The 18,391-nt window shown below is 32.0% G+C and overlaps 1 protein-coding gene across 1 annotated transcript; it reads left to right on the top strand.

The window, feature by feature from the left end:
- The first annotated feature begins 5,009 nt into the window (after window positions 1-5,009).
- LOC131851568 (uncharacterized) lies at window positions 5,010-14,734 on the top strand. The gene is made up of 6 exons (XM_059202115.1): window positions 5,010-5,307; window positions 8,180-8,411; window positions 8,784-9,020; window positions 9,654-9,995; window positions 10,872-11,009; window positions 12,144-14,734. The coding sequence occupies exons 1-6, from the start codon at window positions 5,182-5,184 to the stop codon at window positions 12,755-12,757; spliced, it is 1,689 nt and encodes a 562-aa protein (XP_059058098.1). The 5' UTR covers window positions 5,010-5,181; the 3' UTR covers window positions 12,758-14,734.
- Window positions 14,735-18,391: the final 3,657 nt, after the last annotated feature.

Genomic DNA, 18,391 nt, shown 5'->3' on the forward strand with positions numbered 1-18,391 from the left:
CAGTTCCGCTTCTATTGGACGTAGCGTGATGTTACATAGCGAGCCTTCGTCGATAACTGGACTAACCAACACTGAACGGATTTCCAAAATCTGTTCTGTAGTATCAAAAGTTACCCTGAACATCCAATTTTACAAACCATCCATTTGTAATATTAGTACAGAACTATAGATTCACTATGCTGTAATAATTATAATGAAAAAATATCCTAGCGTCGAATAGACGCTGGTAGAGTAGTCTGCACGGTCTAAGGATCTTTGCCTGTTCCATCATTGAAAAAGAGATGGACTAATATGAAAAAAGACGCTGGTAGACTTTATACGGATTAGGACTTTTGTATCTGACTTTGCACAGATTATCTCACCTTCCTGACCTAATAACGTATCGCTGCGTTAATACTACTTAATAGTTATTTTGTAAAAAAAAAATGTTCATATCATCAAAAAAACAATTCGGTTTCTACGATACAGTGATGGGAAAATTACAATCCATATTTTATTTTAAAAAGCAGACAGTTGAAGGTAGCAGTTGTCTATGAAAAATGGTGGGCTTATATAAGTGTCCAATACTTTGTCAGTAATTTTAAATTTCGAATTAAGAATCTCCGCTAGGATTTCAAGATGCCAGCCATATTAAGGTCACAGGAAATGGCTAGTGTACATAAATGGTCGAATCAACACACACATGATTGTCGGTCCAGCCCACTAACAACATTGCAGAAATGTAGTTTTATCCGTATTTTTCCCGATACCTATATAAGTTACATAAGCTATTATTATTACAATAATACGGATTAATTTGAAAATATAATAAAACCATATTTATTTTAAATTTAAAATTGAGACAGGAAGGTTGGTGGCAAACGTAGTAGCAATGAGAACAAAGAGGTCTAGTACAGAAGATTATACATACAGATTGAAGACTTTTCTTTGATATTATAGACTCTTTTAATGTTAAACTATTATCAGGCATCGTTCAGATTGTTAGACAAAATAGTCACTGAATAATCAACGCACAATATCGACTAAATTCAGACTTCGATTAATAACTTTGTAGCAATTAAAAACTCTTATTTCACGAGTCATAAAAATCGATGTAACTTTATTAAACATACATAACTCGCCTTCTATACTCATACAATGAAACCGACTACCAATACCACATATTGTGTAATAGTCTATTAGTGGCCCCGTATTAGGGCGGGATCTAAGGCAGTAAACATTTATAAAGAAATATATTTATAGAGAAAAAATTGCAAAAAGTAAATAACTATGACTTGTGTTACTAACAAAATTGTTACACAGTAACGTTACTTCATTATTAATGCACTTAATCAGTCTTAACACGAATAATTACATGGTAAATAAGGTACTACTTCTCTCGACACTTGGACTAAGAAGTTGCACTAGCCGTGTTCACGAGCTGACTGTAACGTCGAAAATTACTATAAAATTGATTGTTTTAAGACCTGTTTAAGTCTTAGCCTCTCTTAGCATAGTTGGGATTGGCCAACTCTACCTCGAATATGTTTATAGAAGGTTGCTTGATATGTGTTCAATAGAATCAAAATGAGGACTACGCGCTAGCGAATAGTAAACATAAGATACAGCAAGAATGTAAAATAAGTTTTTAGTATGTTGCTGATGACTAAGCAAGAATTTGGTGTAGCAATGCGTCGATTTCGCATTAATCTTGTTTCTGAATGAATAAACTTCTGTGCAAAGTACCAAACTGAAGTTCACTCAAAGGTACGAGCGATTCAATGTTGGTTCTCATCATCATATTGTCTTCAAGTAAAGCGACAGCCTTTGCTGTACGATTTCCATCAAATGGCATTTTATTGCAGTAAACGTTAAAGAGTTAAACGCTTTAAATCTGTACTCACATTGTCAGGTTTAACCCCGACGACGCTGTTCGATTGGTAAATTTCCAAAAAGGGCGGGAATAGCAAAAAAAAATATGCGCCAATCAAACAGCGGCCCCAACACGGGCTATCGAGGGGGGAAGGGGATTGTTAGTAATGTGGACCCATGACCCCATTACTAGCAATGTATCATGTCAGGTTGAACTCCACGTGGCTCCCCCTGGAAACCATCGCGATAACTTCTTAGTGAATTTATCACGATGGGCTAACTGACCTGACCTCATGTTCATCTTATCATCCTCCACTGGTGCCCCGCCAGCGTAAACCGTTAACACACGGGCTATCGGGAGGGGGGGGGGGGGGGGGAAGAGGATTGTTAGTAATATGCACTTATGCCCCTATTGCAATGTACCATGTCAGGTTGACCTCCATGCAGTTCCCCCTAGAAACCATCGTGATAAATTCCTAGTGGATTTGTTACGATGGGCTAACTGACCTGACCTCATGGCACAGGTGGGTGCACCATTCTATTATCATCCTTTAAAAATAACACGGGCATTGGGATTGAACCTAAAATGTGTGGGGGCTTTATTCAAATAAAATTTTAAGATCTAAGTAAAATGAAAACTAGAAATATTATCTTTGAAATGCAACTATAATAACATACATACAATGATTACTTAATACAAAAGTTTCAGTTTACAACTATTTATTAGATTAGATACAAGACTCTATATCTCTATATATTTATTTTGTAATTATAAGGAAACCAGTGGTTAACAAACAGGTAACTATAACTCGTATTTAGCTTCGAACAAATAGGATGACGAAAAATATAAGTGGCTGTTAATTGTGAATCTGATTGGATATTATTAAAAGAACATGGCTAAGTTTTTAGCAAATTAAATGAACTACTATTACATATCATTTTAGATATTATTTATTTAAAATAATATCACATTCTGTGTATACAGTTACTATTATCTTGAGTAGTCATGTTGAGACATGTGGTGGCATGGTAGGCCGGTCATTGGGCCCCCAAAAATATTGTCAAGTGTGATGGCTGGCTCATCTGTCATATTCAAAACAAGTGGTGCTTGTAGGGACTGGTCTGCTCTAATTACTGACTGCCTTAATCTTACTGTGTACTTAATATTTTGACTCTAATGAATTAGTGGTAGTTGGTATTCACATATTTCAATTAGAAAATGCAGTTTCCACAATTTTTGGGACAAGAAACATGTGAGTTTCTTCTTTGTTCTTCTTGTGATGAGACAGCTTTAAGAATGAGTGGTAGATTAAAAAAGTTAACTATGACTATTCAAAAGTCCTTAAATTTATGTTTATTTAAATAATTTATATCTATTCTATTAATGTCTCATAATAATAAATTAAACTAAATCATATAATATTTATGACAATTATAGGAGAGACAATCATAAAATTTTGAAGCAATTATATGCACAATAATACAAAATTATAGGTAAATTATATAGAAATTAGAGCTAGAAAAATCAATATTTTATGGCTTCACTTATTTAGATTAGAAAATAAATTTCAAATTGTGTAATAAAATGTTATCGCCACTGCCAATTAGGCACAGGAATGACTGGTACCTTGATAAGAGTATGCAGTACATGTTCTAAATGGCATTTCCAATTATAACTTTATACCAATTTCTAAAATAAGAATGTCTAATATCCATTACATTTTTCATCTACAATAAACAACAATAAATACAAAAAAGAAATTACCATCGCTATTGCTATCTCTTTCTCCTCAGTACATAACTGCCATATTTAATAAACAATTTTAATATGTGTTTGTAGATGGAAAATTAGAATACAATAAAACTATTTTTTGAGCTAATTGATTACATACTATTTTTTATTATCTATATTATTTTTAAGCTATTTATTTTAATAAAATCCACGGGATTATGTACATTGTTTTATTATTATGCCACTACACTATCAGAATAAATTTTAATCATTTAATATAACATTTTTTAAATATTTCTAACAATAAGTAAATAATAATTATTCTAATTAAATACTAAAAAATTCAATGTCCCTACAATATATATAATATATTTAGTACAGGATGTCAAGTGCAGATAACAAGAGTATATTAAACATTTGAGATAACAACGCTAATGATAATAAATCGTACTTACCGTCATTTCTGCTATTTCATTAGAACTTCATGATAAACATACATAAAGCATTGTGTTTCAAAAGGACACTAAGTACTATGAACATTATTCACGAATATAAATTAAAATATAAAACATCATTTTTGGATGTAACGGTTAATATTGAAAAAAAGACACGTTCATAATATAATGAAAAAACACGAAAGAAAATACTTCCAATTTAAATATGCGACAAACATTTAGTACATATATATAAAACGTCAGGTCGTGAAAATAAAGTGGTATTGTCTGTTTTGTATATGTCAAACGTCAAACAAATGTCAATAATTCAAGCGAAATATTTGTCTTTGGATTCACAGAGTTTTAGCGACGACCGACGGCAAAATTAATACTTTATCAATAAATCCTGTATCCACATTTATAAAACATACGGTGTATACAGGGAAAAAAATAATAGAGTACATAAATAAACATATTTTCACATTACAGTGTCAGCTATAGACGTTGATGTGTAAGTTAAACTTGAATTGTTAAATTTCGCTATAGTCCATTGTAGTACCATAGGAAAAGCCTATTTATATACAAAGCTTTTTAGTCTAAGACAGATTTAAACAAAAGTTTTTTTTAGAGTAAGTCGAGACAGTAACACTTTGTGGTTATACCAATAATTTGTTATATTTTTTTTGCGCTTGGTATTGTGTTACTAAATCTAATAAAAATCTGAATATAAAATAAAGAAATAAAATATATACTAAAATGTATTATTTTATTACAGATAACATAATATAATCAATATTGTAGTTCTTGTTCTCGATATAAAATGTTATAAAATTGAAGTGTATTAATTTTTCTATGTGTATATATGTGTTTCTGTTTAATTTATGTTACTTTGAAATGATACATCCGTCGCTTAAAAGAATTGCACTCCAAGACCTTAAAGAAAATTTAAAAAGATACAAAATAGTCTATGGTCATTTAATGTCCACCATATTCTTAATAAGAGTTTCATCAGTGTTTAGAAAAATATTTTTATTGTGTTTTGTGTTTAATTTTCCATTTAATTCAATGGAAAACATATCTCAAGAAATGTTTTCCTAATATTTATAACCGATATGATATTATTTTTGTTTATAATTGCTTATTCTACGTATTTAGTGTGAAATAATGTGGTGGTCAAGTATATATTTTGCTCTTATTTTGAGTTGTTTTCATTTTGTTGCTGGGAATAGGCAAGATTTCTCCCAAATATGCAAAGAAAATATACAGAGGACACTTAGATGCAGTACCCAGGTATGTTATTTTGTCATTATCTATATAAATGTATTATTATAAATAGATATGGCAAAGTGCGTCACAATTATTGATTTTTCTACAGGTATATGAATGTATTGCTTAACATATACAATTATTATAAATAATATTTACATTTTCTCTCGTATAAAGAGACAAATATTATTAGTTAATACATAGAATTGTCAGTAGATTATAGAACTCTGTTTATCCCTTAGGGTATAGTAGCCTTTTAGTTGTGGAAGGGTAAAATAAATATACTTGGACACTAATTTACTACACAGACACCAAAATATAACTAAATAAACCAAATTTGTCAAAACAACTTGCTACCTGTATTTATTACAGATGATCATAAAGTGTATTTAGATAATTTTTATTTATTTTTATTTTATTTTTAAAACTTGTATCCACTAATGTCTCATCTACAATATTTATTCTCTTTTCAAATGTTGTCTGGAAGAGATTGTATTAGTGATAAAATTGCCTTTTGTATATTTAATTTTATTCATGTCCTTTATATATGTTGATGCAATAAAGTGTTCTAAATAAATAAATAAATAAATAATTATGGAGCGGTCATATTAACTGCTAGATGATAAATCAAAAGAAATCAAAAATAATTTATTCATGTAGGACATATTATCTGCTTCTAAACATCAAGTTTTTTGTTTTTCCCTCACCATCCCATTCAGTGTACAGTATCAATGTAGAAGAACTGGAAGAAACTCTGTCTTTTTTTTTAAATCCAGTTGATTTACATTATGTATTCATATAGATGACTATATTTAACATTAAATGAAAATCCTGTGAACAATTATAGCCGTGCACATTTGTCATTTAAGTAATATAGTATAACAATGTAATTGGAGGGTTTGTGGATATATTCCAGAGCTTAATTAAGCTTAATAATGTGACACTGTTGCTGACAAATCTTAAAATTGATATTTGTAAAATTAATTACAAACTTTAGATTTATGACTATATATGACTAATTTCACTGTAGGAATTGTAATTCATACAACTGATCTTGTAACTGTTATTATTGTCAAACATTTGTTACAAACTCCTCTGCATTTCTTCATATTTTATTTTTGTATACACATATATTTTGGTACAATTTATAGTCATATTGTCTATATTGTTTTTCTTTGTTTTATTGTACTTACTATATTCTAAAACATGTTTCTCTGTCATATCCATTAGTTTTCTAAATTTTGGGTGCAAAGCAGTCCCCTAATCTATTATACCTACTCTGATATTAATGATAAATGTAATGTAATGTAATTACAAACAAATAATTTCAATTGAAAATTGTTACAGTTTGTTATAAATCACATGTTAAAGGTACAGGGCACTTCCAATAATGGTCGGAATTTGATCACTAATTAAGGTCAGCACTTGCAAGATCAAAGAAAGAAAAAAATATATAATTATTAATTTCTAGTTTCAAAAATGACATATTGTATGGAAATGTGTCATTTTTGAAACTGAAAACTGTCATTCCCTATTTTAGTTTAACCCTATTTACAGTAACAGAGGCTTTCAAATTCCGTTTTTAATTTGGCGTTGTTATGTTATCATATTTCCTTATTTTAATTAAGTAATACACTAATTTTTGTTATGTTATGAATTCACTTAACCAACACTATACCTACACTCTTAATGAAAATAGATAGGAACTGATGATTTCTCTATATGATGAGAGATAATTGTTAGTAATGGGGTCTGGACACTAGACCATTGCTAGCAATGTACCACGTTAGTTCAACCTCCATGCGGCTGGAAACCATTGTGGTTAATTCCTGGTTATTTAATAACTATGGGAAAACTGACCTGACCTCATGATAATTTCATCTTCCTCCACTGGTGCCCCGTCAGCGTAAATAGCTAGCACAGGCGGGTGCACCATTCCATTATCATCCATAGATCATGGGAACTGCATGATGGAATAGATGATAATGAAATTTTAAGTAAAAGTAAACTGTATCAGAAAAAGGAGATACATTTTTTTATCTCAAAAAGTAGTAAATGCAGGTAACTGCTGTAAACTTTCAAAATATAGTGCATAGCTTCACTTTGATTATGCTTTAATGTGAGTTGAGCCTTTTAGAGGAACAAAATGGTTTCACAATTTTATTTTACAATATATTTATTAAATACTATATATACCTACATACTGAGTGTACATTTCTGTCCTTGCTACAAGATTAATTAACATATTACAATTAAAATTAAAATGTTGATGTATAATTAAATAAATATTACTACAATTGTACTGATAAGAGATGGTTTACTAAACATGTTTTTACCTATTGTTAATTATGTATACTAGCAGGAAAATTTACATTATTATTAATGTTGTTTACTAACTATTTATTTACAGAAATAGGCTTGTTAAAGTAATTTGCGTGAATAACTCTTACCCCTTTTTAGCTGCTAAGGAGCTTATTTTGTAAACTATTTCAATTTAAAGAGATATGCCAGGGATATGCCATTTGATTTATAGGATATTTGATTTAAAGGGTTAAATTTCAGAGTATGGATGCATGATATATTAGTCCTCATGATATATTAACACTCTATCCGCGACGTAACTTTTACCACATGTGTTCATAGTCTTCAACAAGCACGATGGATACAAAAAATAAATAATAAAATGTGATGACATATTTGCGCTTTATATTAAGGATTTAGGGTCGGCAACGCGCACGTGTCACCCCTGGTGCTTCAGGCATCCATAGGCTACGGTAACCATTTACCATCGGATGGGCCGTATGCTTGTTTGCCACCATAGTAGTATAAAAAAAAATATATTAAGGTTTCGACCGACTTTAAAGAGGTAGTATCTCTGATGATGTGTATTTTTCAGCTGTCTGGACCCGATGGAGAACTGGCGGACTCTGACAAGTGTAAAGTGGAATATTACCCATCTGACAGTGCTGAATGCAGGACAATGAATTTTGGACCCTTCAAATCTGACAAACCGTTCAATGCAGACATAGGCGGCGTTAGTCTCCGGCCTTATATTATGGATACACACGGACAGAGGAGCTTCAATTATACAGTCCTTAATATTACGTTCACTAATATTAAGTGGAAAAGTAAGTTTAAAGAATTCTTAATTGATTTATTTTATTCGCGATTGGGTGTACTATTATTTTGTAGATGGAGTATTCTTTTTTAATTGGATGATAATGGAATGGTGCACCTATCTGCGCTAACGGTATACGCTAGCGGAGAATCAGTGGATGATAAGATGAATATGTGGTCAGTTCTGTTAGGCCATCATGGCAAATTCACCAGGATGATTTCTATAGGAACCGCGTGGAGTTCAACTGATTTTAGTACATTTCTAGCAATGGGTTTAATCCACATCACTAACAATCCTCCCCTGGGCCACGCTCTTGCAGGATACTCTCTCGGGCTCTTGTTCATTCTTCTAGTGTAACTTCATGATCATATCTCCTTTTCAGCTATGAAGTTCCGTTTCCACGATCCGAACCGTGCGAACAGTTACCACTGCCGGAACATCGTGATATCGAACGACGTGACAATCGACGATCGCTCGGTGCTGTACTACGACTGCTACTGGTCGTATACCGATGGGAATTACAACGGCACCAGCCACTTCCTGGACTTCGAGGCCTCTGATGATTCAAGTACTAACAGGGGACAATATTTCTTCAACATACCCAATATGCAGATGCTTAGTGAGTAGTTTTTTATACTATTTGGAATGGTTGCGATCTGACGGTCATCTTGCTCAATGGTGGTGACTGTCATATATATTGTATACTTAGTATTAAACCTCATTAACTAACGAATTTCGTATTTTGTGAAATATACTTTATAACTTTAGAGTTTATTTTCCAAAAAATGCAATGCAATTAAGTTCAACAATAATTATAAGAATTATTAATGAACTTAATGTGTAAAACTCGTAATATTACTTCGTAATCCTATACTTTATTATTATATTAATTATATTATACCTAATTATAACTTACCACTTAAGACTTATAAAAGTCTTAATATGTTACCTATTAAGACTTTTATAAGTAAGTTTTAAGTTCAATCAATTCTATGATCATCAGTAATTTGGAACTCTTTTAGCATGTACTGGAGCGAGGGGTTTCTACCCAGAAACTATCATGGTAAATTTCTGAGAATGTGAGCCAGATTATCTCTTTTTTTTTTATATAAAATTATGATGATATTTACAAACCCACATTTATCAGATTATGCACTTTAATTTTGTGTTATCTTTTTATATAATGTTCCCAAGAACATAGACAACACATCTTTGTTTTAAGTTGGTATAAATACATGTTGCATTTCCACAGGTACAACTGTGACAGAAAACGAATGGAAACCATTCCTATACATAGAGATACTGTCAAGCGTATTACGATTGCACATAATGCCACCACCACCTCAAGTCAACATAACCGGTTACAAAATAGAAGTGCGCAGAGGGTGCAGTAAAGGCACTCTGGAAAAATGCTCCGAACAGATTGTCAAAACTGCCAACTTCACGCTGAAAGATCGCGAAGAGGAGATGACATATGATTATTACTTCTTGAGGAGTCCCGGTGCCCATTATTTCGTTGTTACCCCACTGCATGATGGCTGCAGCGGTGTGGAGACCGGTTGTCAAGTGGTAGCGAGCCCTAAGATCGGTATAAGTAAGTATTAAATTTACTTGACACACAAATTGGTATCAGACATTTATTTTTTTGTTTATTGAAGCTGTCAAAGTAACCACACACAGCCTGCTGAAAGCGAGACCGGTAGTCCTTGTATAATGGATATTTCCCTCACACTTGGACAGTTCATTACATTACGATTGTCATCTTGAGTCCAACTAAAAGAGTAAAAAGGCAAAGAGAAACATGTACATAATTTATTTATTTATTTCTCCTCACAAACAAGGACGACAACAAATACTTGTAGTATTTTTGATAATACATTGCAAAAATGTATTATTACTATCAATAATAGCAGAGCCCCAGGTCCTCAACCGTATGTACAAGTGATATAAGTTAAATAAATTACAAAATTACAAGTAGATTGGGATAGAGTTCGTAATTTGAATTATTCTGCTGTTCTTCTGATTATGACTGGTGAAGCGTGTAATTAGCTTTCACCTGTCTATCTGTATAAAACATTAACTCGCCCCGTTGTACTGTGAAGCGTGGCGTGCCAACGATGATAGCAGCCGACCGTAGCGTCTTTTGCGGCAAAAATGCGAAATATTCCCATAAGACATTGAAACCAGAAAATGTTAACACTGCATATACACATATTTACCAGTTGAGTTTCTTGTAATTTCTCAACAGAAGCTAGCCAAACTGGATGGGACAGGGATAGTGTTAAAAAATGATATCTTGCATAAAAGACTTATATGAATAAATATTTTTTGATTGTCTATTTAATAACGAATTCAATCCTGCAGCAACACAGCAGTTAATATCTGTGTTTTAAATTACAATAGAATCCCTTCAACTGTTTTTGTAAGAGTAACTAAAATGTTAATTTGATTATTATTAAATTTCTTTCAGCTACCGATGAACACAAAACGCTCAACATTTGTATAGCAAGTGTTACAGCGCTGATTGTGGCCTCCCTGTTCGCATACTACATAGTGCTACGCTTCATAAGGAGATATTTTTGCAGAGATTACAGGGGAATGTATACAGGTGCGTACATAATAATCTACACTAATATTATAATTAAATAATAATCGAACCTGCGACCATCTGAAATAAAGTGTTGTCGCAAACTGCTAGACCACCAAGGCCCTCAGCAATAATAACCCTGGACAATTCACGCAGTGCCATCTAGTCCCAAGCTAAGCAGAGCTTGTGTAATGGGTACTAGATGACTGATAGAAATACTTTAATACACTTTTTTTTAAATGCATACATAATATACATAGAAAACACTCACATCAATACAAACAAGCAAAACAAGCAAGGAATAGAATAGAATATAAATCATTCATTCAAATAAACTTACATTGAAGCACTTTTGAATAGTAATTTTTATATATAATTTTATATATAAATATAATTTTTTTTTAATCTACCGGGTTGCGGGCATTGCAAGCAAGGGTCTTAACACGAAGAATTTTATGGCAAATAAACCTCTTAACCTTTCGACTACATAAGTAGTGACGGTAGAAGAAATGACTGCTGGCATCTATCTACATTGACATCGTTGCTACTACAGTCTGCTCGTGATCACGGCTAGTGCAACCTAAAGTAAGATTATTAATTACAGTCAGTAAAATGACATTTCCATTGTTGCAAGTTTTTACTCCCAAATAAATAGTGATATGGTACAATGGAGTTTTAACAATTAAAAGTTAGTCGAGATTAGATTTTTTTCATTCAGTATCAAATTGCCTTTATATAAATAAAAATTCTAGTGTTAATTCCTCTGAATCTCTTTATACATTTTTTCCCAGCATTTGTAATAATGTTATAGTGAGAAATTTTAATATGCTGGTAAGGTCCATATTTCTAAAATCGTAATATTTAATATGGTATGTATTTAATATTTAACAATAAAAAAAAACGCTTTGATACCTAATAAAATAAAGCATGACTAAATGTCTAAGTCTATTGATTGCCGAACATCACTATTGTAGCGGGTCACTCTTTTTTGTATCAGTGACAGTTGCACTTGTCATTTTACTGACTGGAATTAATAATCGTACTTTAGTCGAAACATCGAGAGAAGTACATACCTTAATTTGCCATAAAAAGATTCGTGTTTAATTTCAGTTATAATATAAAAATAACGAAAGATATTTTATTTTTCAATTGCAGCAAATGAAATCCCGCCGCCGACAAAAGTGCTGGTCATCTACCCACCTGGCAATAGGCTTCACGCAGAATGTGTAGGCTCGTTCGTATCGTACTTACGTTCTGAATTCGGCTTCGATATTATGTACGACGGGGATATCATAAATCTCGCTCATAGAGATCCATTCATTTGGGCCAAAGAAGCCTTCGAACTTGCCTCTCATATTGTATACATAGTGGGCCCAGCAGACGAGTCAAATGTTTACAACAGCATCTACGAGAAACAAATAATACCGGCCCACAAGAACGTAGATATCTTACTATTGAATTTGGTGAAGACTAACCGTGGCACGAGGGATCATAAGAGTCTGTCAAACGTATATTTTGAACACTCGAATGGGCAGGTACCGATCGAAATGAAACACTGCAAATCGTTCTTTTTACTCAGCGACTGGAAGAAACTGATATCGTATCTCTCCAAGAACTTGATACCGGAGAAGCAGATATCTCGTACCGAGAAAGGTAAGTACTTTTTGGAGGATCTGTCCAGGGCCAAGAAACTGTTGAGTGGCAACCGCGATGACGTCATAGTTCGATGCGAGAAGATAAACTCGTTTGATAAGAAGATACTCGTATAAACTTAATGGTTGACGGTTCTTGAATATTTACATGGCAGTGGAACTCGCTGAATATTAAAAATATTTCTGATAATAATATCACATTCATATCAAGGTTGTTGCTACAAATTTAATTAACGTATATCTATTTATTTTTTAACTGACCTCAAAAATTGAGGGTACTCAAACATGCTTTTTTTTTTGTATGTACTGCGCAAATTTGTAACGGATTTTTTTTTTATTTTTTGTTTAGGTCGATTTATTTGCGCAACAAAATGTTAATGTGTTAATATTAAAACGGAGTTGTATGTTTAAATTCTTTTTGTATTGAATCTGTTGACGTTAGTTATTATAATAATAATAAATATTATTTGACATTAACTCACAAAATGTTTGTGGGGTTCTTATGAAAGATTATAAAGTAATATTAGTCTATGAAGTTTTAAAGTGTGTAATTTTATGGCAGATTTAACATGTTAAAACCATGTTTTTATAGATATGACGTGATTTCCTTCAACCAATCAAATATATAGCTAATCAGAGGCAATAATGCTTTAGAATACACATTCTAAATAACCATGAAAATAATAATTTTTGGTTCTAAAATTACAATTTACTTACATAATAGTTACTTACTTTATATTATATTAGTTGTGCCCGCGTGAAATTTCTAGCCTATATTTTATTCTGATGTATAAGCTATATTACTGTAAAGTTTTATCAAAATTAAAAGGGTAACAAACATCCATCCATACTCACGAACTTTCGCTTTTATAATATTCATAAAAAGATTTTATATATGTAACTATTATGATATGGGCGTACCCGGCTTCCAACCCTCAGAGGCAAGTCAGTTGTCTATCAGGGATGGGTCGTCGAATATTATTTTCTTTTCTTTCCCCATGGATTTCTATAATGACTGACTTACACACTATCAGAACTTTAATGACGATAAGCTGTGATGGGAAAATGATAAATCAACGTGTAGCTACAGCGCTGATTCATTAGATATTCTTATATCTGTGCACATTATATGATAATATATTATATTACAGATATCGGCATAGTAGTCTAAAGATGTCGAGTCTGATATAAAAGTTATAAAAATTGTGTCTTAATGTACCTATAACCGTATATATAGGGTATTTCTCTTTTAATAATTTAAAAAATCAAGCACATGTTCACTATTCTTGAGTTAGGGATCTTAGATTAATTGTAACCTAAATCAAAGACCCTTGACTCATCTATTTCTGCCAAGCAGCTTGCTTTGTAAGCTGTTTCTGTTTGAAGACTGAGATATTGCAGTGGACTTAGTCCGGAGGTGATAAAAATAGCTACTCATGAGAAATACAGGCATCAAATTACGATGTGTAGTCCATAGTGCTGCTGATGTTACGACGGTTAATACTTTCCATCTGGTGGACCATCGATGTCTGTCTCATTCCAGTGAATAGAAAACGGTAAAATACAGTAACAATATAATAGTAGTAATGAAATATATAAATGCGAAAAGTTGTCGACTTTATATGTTTTCAGGTATTTTTTCAGACCAAAGACTCGTACACTTTGACTATTATGTTGATTACATATTGCCCTTATTCATGAAAAGTTTAAACCTATTTCAGTTATTGTCCTTTTCTTCTTAGCTACCTTTTTCATTTCTAAGAAAGAGACAAATAGTAGTTTGGAAGTTAAAATTTTTCGGAATAAGGGCACAAAATTTATGAAATGTTATATGTTATCGCCAATCCGAGGTTTAATTAAAAAATGGCCTCTAATCTTACTTTCTTCCTTTAAATATAAAAATCGACTGCTTGCAACTACAGCGCATTAATTTGTTTTACATATCGTACTTGTAAATAATAAACAAAACATATTCCTATATATATACCCATATACTAAAGCAAATCCACTTCAGAATATATAAATATAAAATAAAAAATAGTCTCTGCAAATGCGAGCTCACATCGTAAGCGCAAATGCAAATGTAAAAGAGAACATCAACTCGTAAATTTCTCCAAAAAAACTACTATCTTAGGCTCGTAGAACATTCAAAGAGTGATAAAGGGCTTCCGACCTGAGGTTCAAGAGGCAGTCAGCACAGGAGAAAGGAAAAGAGAAATGTGAATGAAGTTTTTTTATAATAGTAAGTCTCGTCTTTACAAAAGCTTCACTTTTAGTCTCATAAATTGATTATACCATTTTTTTTAGTAAATTATGTAATACATGGTAGATATTTTATATATTATATGAGCTTTACATATTTTGAGGCTATTTATCCTATAGTAAATAGATATATTTATAATCAATTCATATTAATACTTGTATACTATAAGCATACTCTGTTAAACTCAAAAGAACTTTATTTTTCTGCATAATAATTTATTTACTCAATATTAAACTGTATTAACTCAACAATTACAAAATAAGGGAAAATTACTTTAAGATTTTATCATTAAAGTCAATTTTGAAATGTTTTGGTTAGTAATGACACGTTTTAGTTGCAAGCAGGTGACGTGTCCTGCGCACTTTAGTAAAGACTGTGTTTGGACCATTGTATACATGTTACAGTTGTTTAGGATAGTTCGTTGTTTGCCGTTGTGTCTTGACTAAAGTGTGTACTGAGTTTGCTCAATCACTTCTCTTGTGTACATTGTCATTCAGCGGTAGAAGAAATTCTGTGCAATACCCCCTTACTTGAAAATTGAAACCTAGAAATTTTTAGGGCCATCCCACACGCTAGAATGTCGACTAGGTTTGTCATTAGTTTGACGTAGTATATGAAGGAACCTTTAAGTATTAGACTTTTGTGATTTTTAAAAAGTAATCTTGGCATAGTATGGCAGAAATTAAGAAAGTGTTGTGAAGAAAATATACTGTTACTATTATATATATACTATACTGTATATATGAATATACAGCAAGTAGTAAATGTAGAGGAAGAACTAAGATGAATGGGAAAAAATGTATATAATCAGAAAGAAATTGCATTCAGAGATACCTGCAAACAAATTTGTAAAAATTTCGACGAGCCCAAATGATTTGGAATAAGGGAAGAACATGATGAAACCGTCTGTCTCTTTCTGTGAACTGAATCGAATAATTTGAAAGAAAAAGACAACAGTCTAATAGTTGAAATAGATTTGGACGTTTGACGTTAAGTAAGGGGGTTAGATATATAACTCAATGCCAGTATGAAAATTATGTACCCTATTATAGAATAAATAATAAAAATAATATCGCAAGCTTAATAAGAAACAGATATGTAAATACATCTTTATGTATTTAATTATACAGTTAATTTTCAAAAAATAATTTTAATTATTTAATGGAGTTTATTTTTAAGCGTGCGATATGTTAATATTGCGAACATATGTTTTTTTAATTATTGTTGCCGGTGTGGCACACCTGCAATATCTGTGGATGTTCGCTTTTTAAAAATAAATCTTAGTGATGTCTAGTTTTTCGAAAATAATGTATTAGTTTTTAATACTTTGCTAATTTTGTCTTGTAAGTTTGTAGAATTGTTATTATATTGAATACTATGTATATTTTTGTCAGCACGATCCTAAAGCGTTGTTCACACAACTCAAGATTTAGGGCTTTCTTCTGGATGATTAGGGAATGGTGGTCTCGTCTACGCTATTGGTGCTAACCACATTTAAGAAAGTAGTCTTTTTGTTGTATTTCACATTTAAAATTTGTGTAACTTTTCATCAAATATTAAAGGGGTTTAGCCATGGAAAGCACAGAGTTGTCGCATTTATGATATCGGTATGTACTGCGTAACATAACCCCAGGATTTTTATCATGAAGTTGTGTGAATAGCGCTTAATCTTTAGTGCACTCTGAAGTTGTTGTATTTCTTCCCTTCTACATTCCTTCACAATCTTATAATTGGATGTGCCATGTAATTTTCTTGTGAGATTATATTATATATAATTTTTCATGTTTTATAATATACTTGTTAAAGTAATTAATGTCTTAATCCGACATTCGTATGGTTATATTGTAATGATAAATAATGAGATTATTCTCCTACCTGAAATGATCACGCTTTGCTTGAGATACGGTTCTAATTATGATGTCAATGAAAACTGTGTTTGGAGTTTTTTTTTAATGGATAATAAATGATTATTGGTACAGTTGCCTGCGTTAACGGTTTACGCTGGCACCAGTGCAGGATGATAAGATGAACATGAGATTTTTTCATGATGAACACGCGTGGAGGTCCATTGCTTGCAAAGGGGTCCACAGTTCACATTACAAATATCCTTTTTCCCCCAGGTTTTTTTTAGTTGGTTTAATACAGTACTAGCTTCTACCCGCAACTTCATCTTTGATTGGGATAATTAGTAGGTTATAACGATAACACTTAATTAGTTTGTTTTCCACCCCGACTATTACCTATGTGCTAAATTCATGAATTTAAGTAGTTACGTAAAGCATAAACTCACTTTTGTATTTTGTTTTTTTTTCTTATTATAAAAAAAGAACACCCTCCTTCCAACGGTCTCAGGCGTCCATAGACTACGGTAACCATTTACCATCAGATGGGTCATATACTTATTTGCCACCATCATAGTATAAAAAAAGGTATATGCAGGTGTGGTGCCAGTAGAGGCGACAGGACGTGGAGGAATTCAGATAAGTTCATCGTGATAAACTTACGGGAAAGTTGATCACGATGATTTCTAGCTGGTTTTTCACGAAAATCTTTAAATTAAATGAAATTTTATTTGTTATAAAAGTATATATAATAGATATGCAATAGACATGCAAAAACATATTTGTGTTGTTCTATTCTTTATATAATTTAATAAAAGTTACATATTTCAAATTTATTGTTATTATTAAAAAATACAATTTAGATATTTGTTACGCCTCGACCAGACTAAGGGTTCTGCTCAATATCCTATGGGTGCCGGGAAGAAATCTCTGATCACCGATAAGGCCGCCCGTTGCTGCCTCTTTCTTTTCTCAGTGTTGTATGTTTATACATATTTATATATTAATAATGTATGTAAATATTTGTTTATATTCTGTGATGAGAAAACTGTTATATATTCATTACAACATACACAAACATCAATTAGAGTGAAAAGATATAATTATTTTACTACTTTATTACAATGTGTCGGATTTTGAATATTATTTATTAGGTGTCTATACAATAAGTACCTACTACCCAAACATGTTTATGAAACTGATCTCAATTTGAAAATAATGTTATGAAATGTGTTCTATCATAATACAGGACCTTCAATTAATGAACTGTATACCTTATTATAATGTATTTTTGTAATAAATATATACATAAGTAATTGTTAATGTTTTATTTCTTTACTGGTATGTTTGGATTTTTTTGTTTATGATAATGGAATGGTGCACCCGCCAGCGCTAACGGCTTACGCTGCCGGGGAACCTGTGGAGGATAAGATGAGCATGAGGTCAGGTCAGTTAGCCCATCGTGACAAATTCAAGATTTTATCACGATGGTTTCCAAGGGAAACCGCGTGGAGGTTAACCTGATATGGTATATTGCTAGCAATGAGATCATCAGTCTAATAATCCCCTTTCCCCCCCGATATGTTTGGGTTAAATCTAGTGAGTTTACATAACCTCTCCTCTGGGAAGGAGCCAATTATTGGACAC

Source organism: Achroia grisella, unplaced genomic scaffold, assembly GCF_030625045.1.
Source record: "Achroia grisella isolate CSIRO2021 unplaced genomic scaffold, CSIRO_AGI_Agris_v1 utg1061, whole genome shotgun sequence".
Taxonomy (NCBI): Eukaryota; Metazoa; Arthropoda; class Insecta; order Lepidoptera; family Pyralidae; genus Achroia; species Achroia grisella.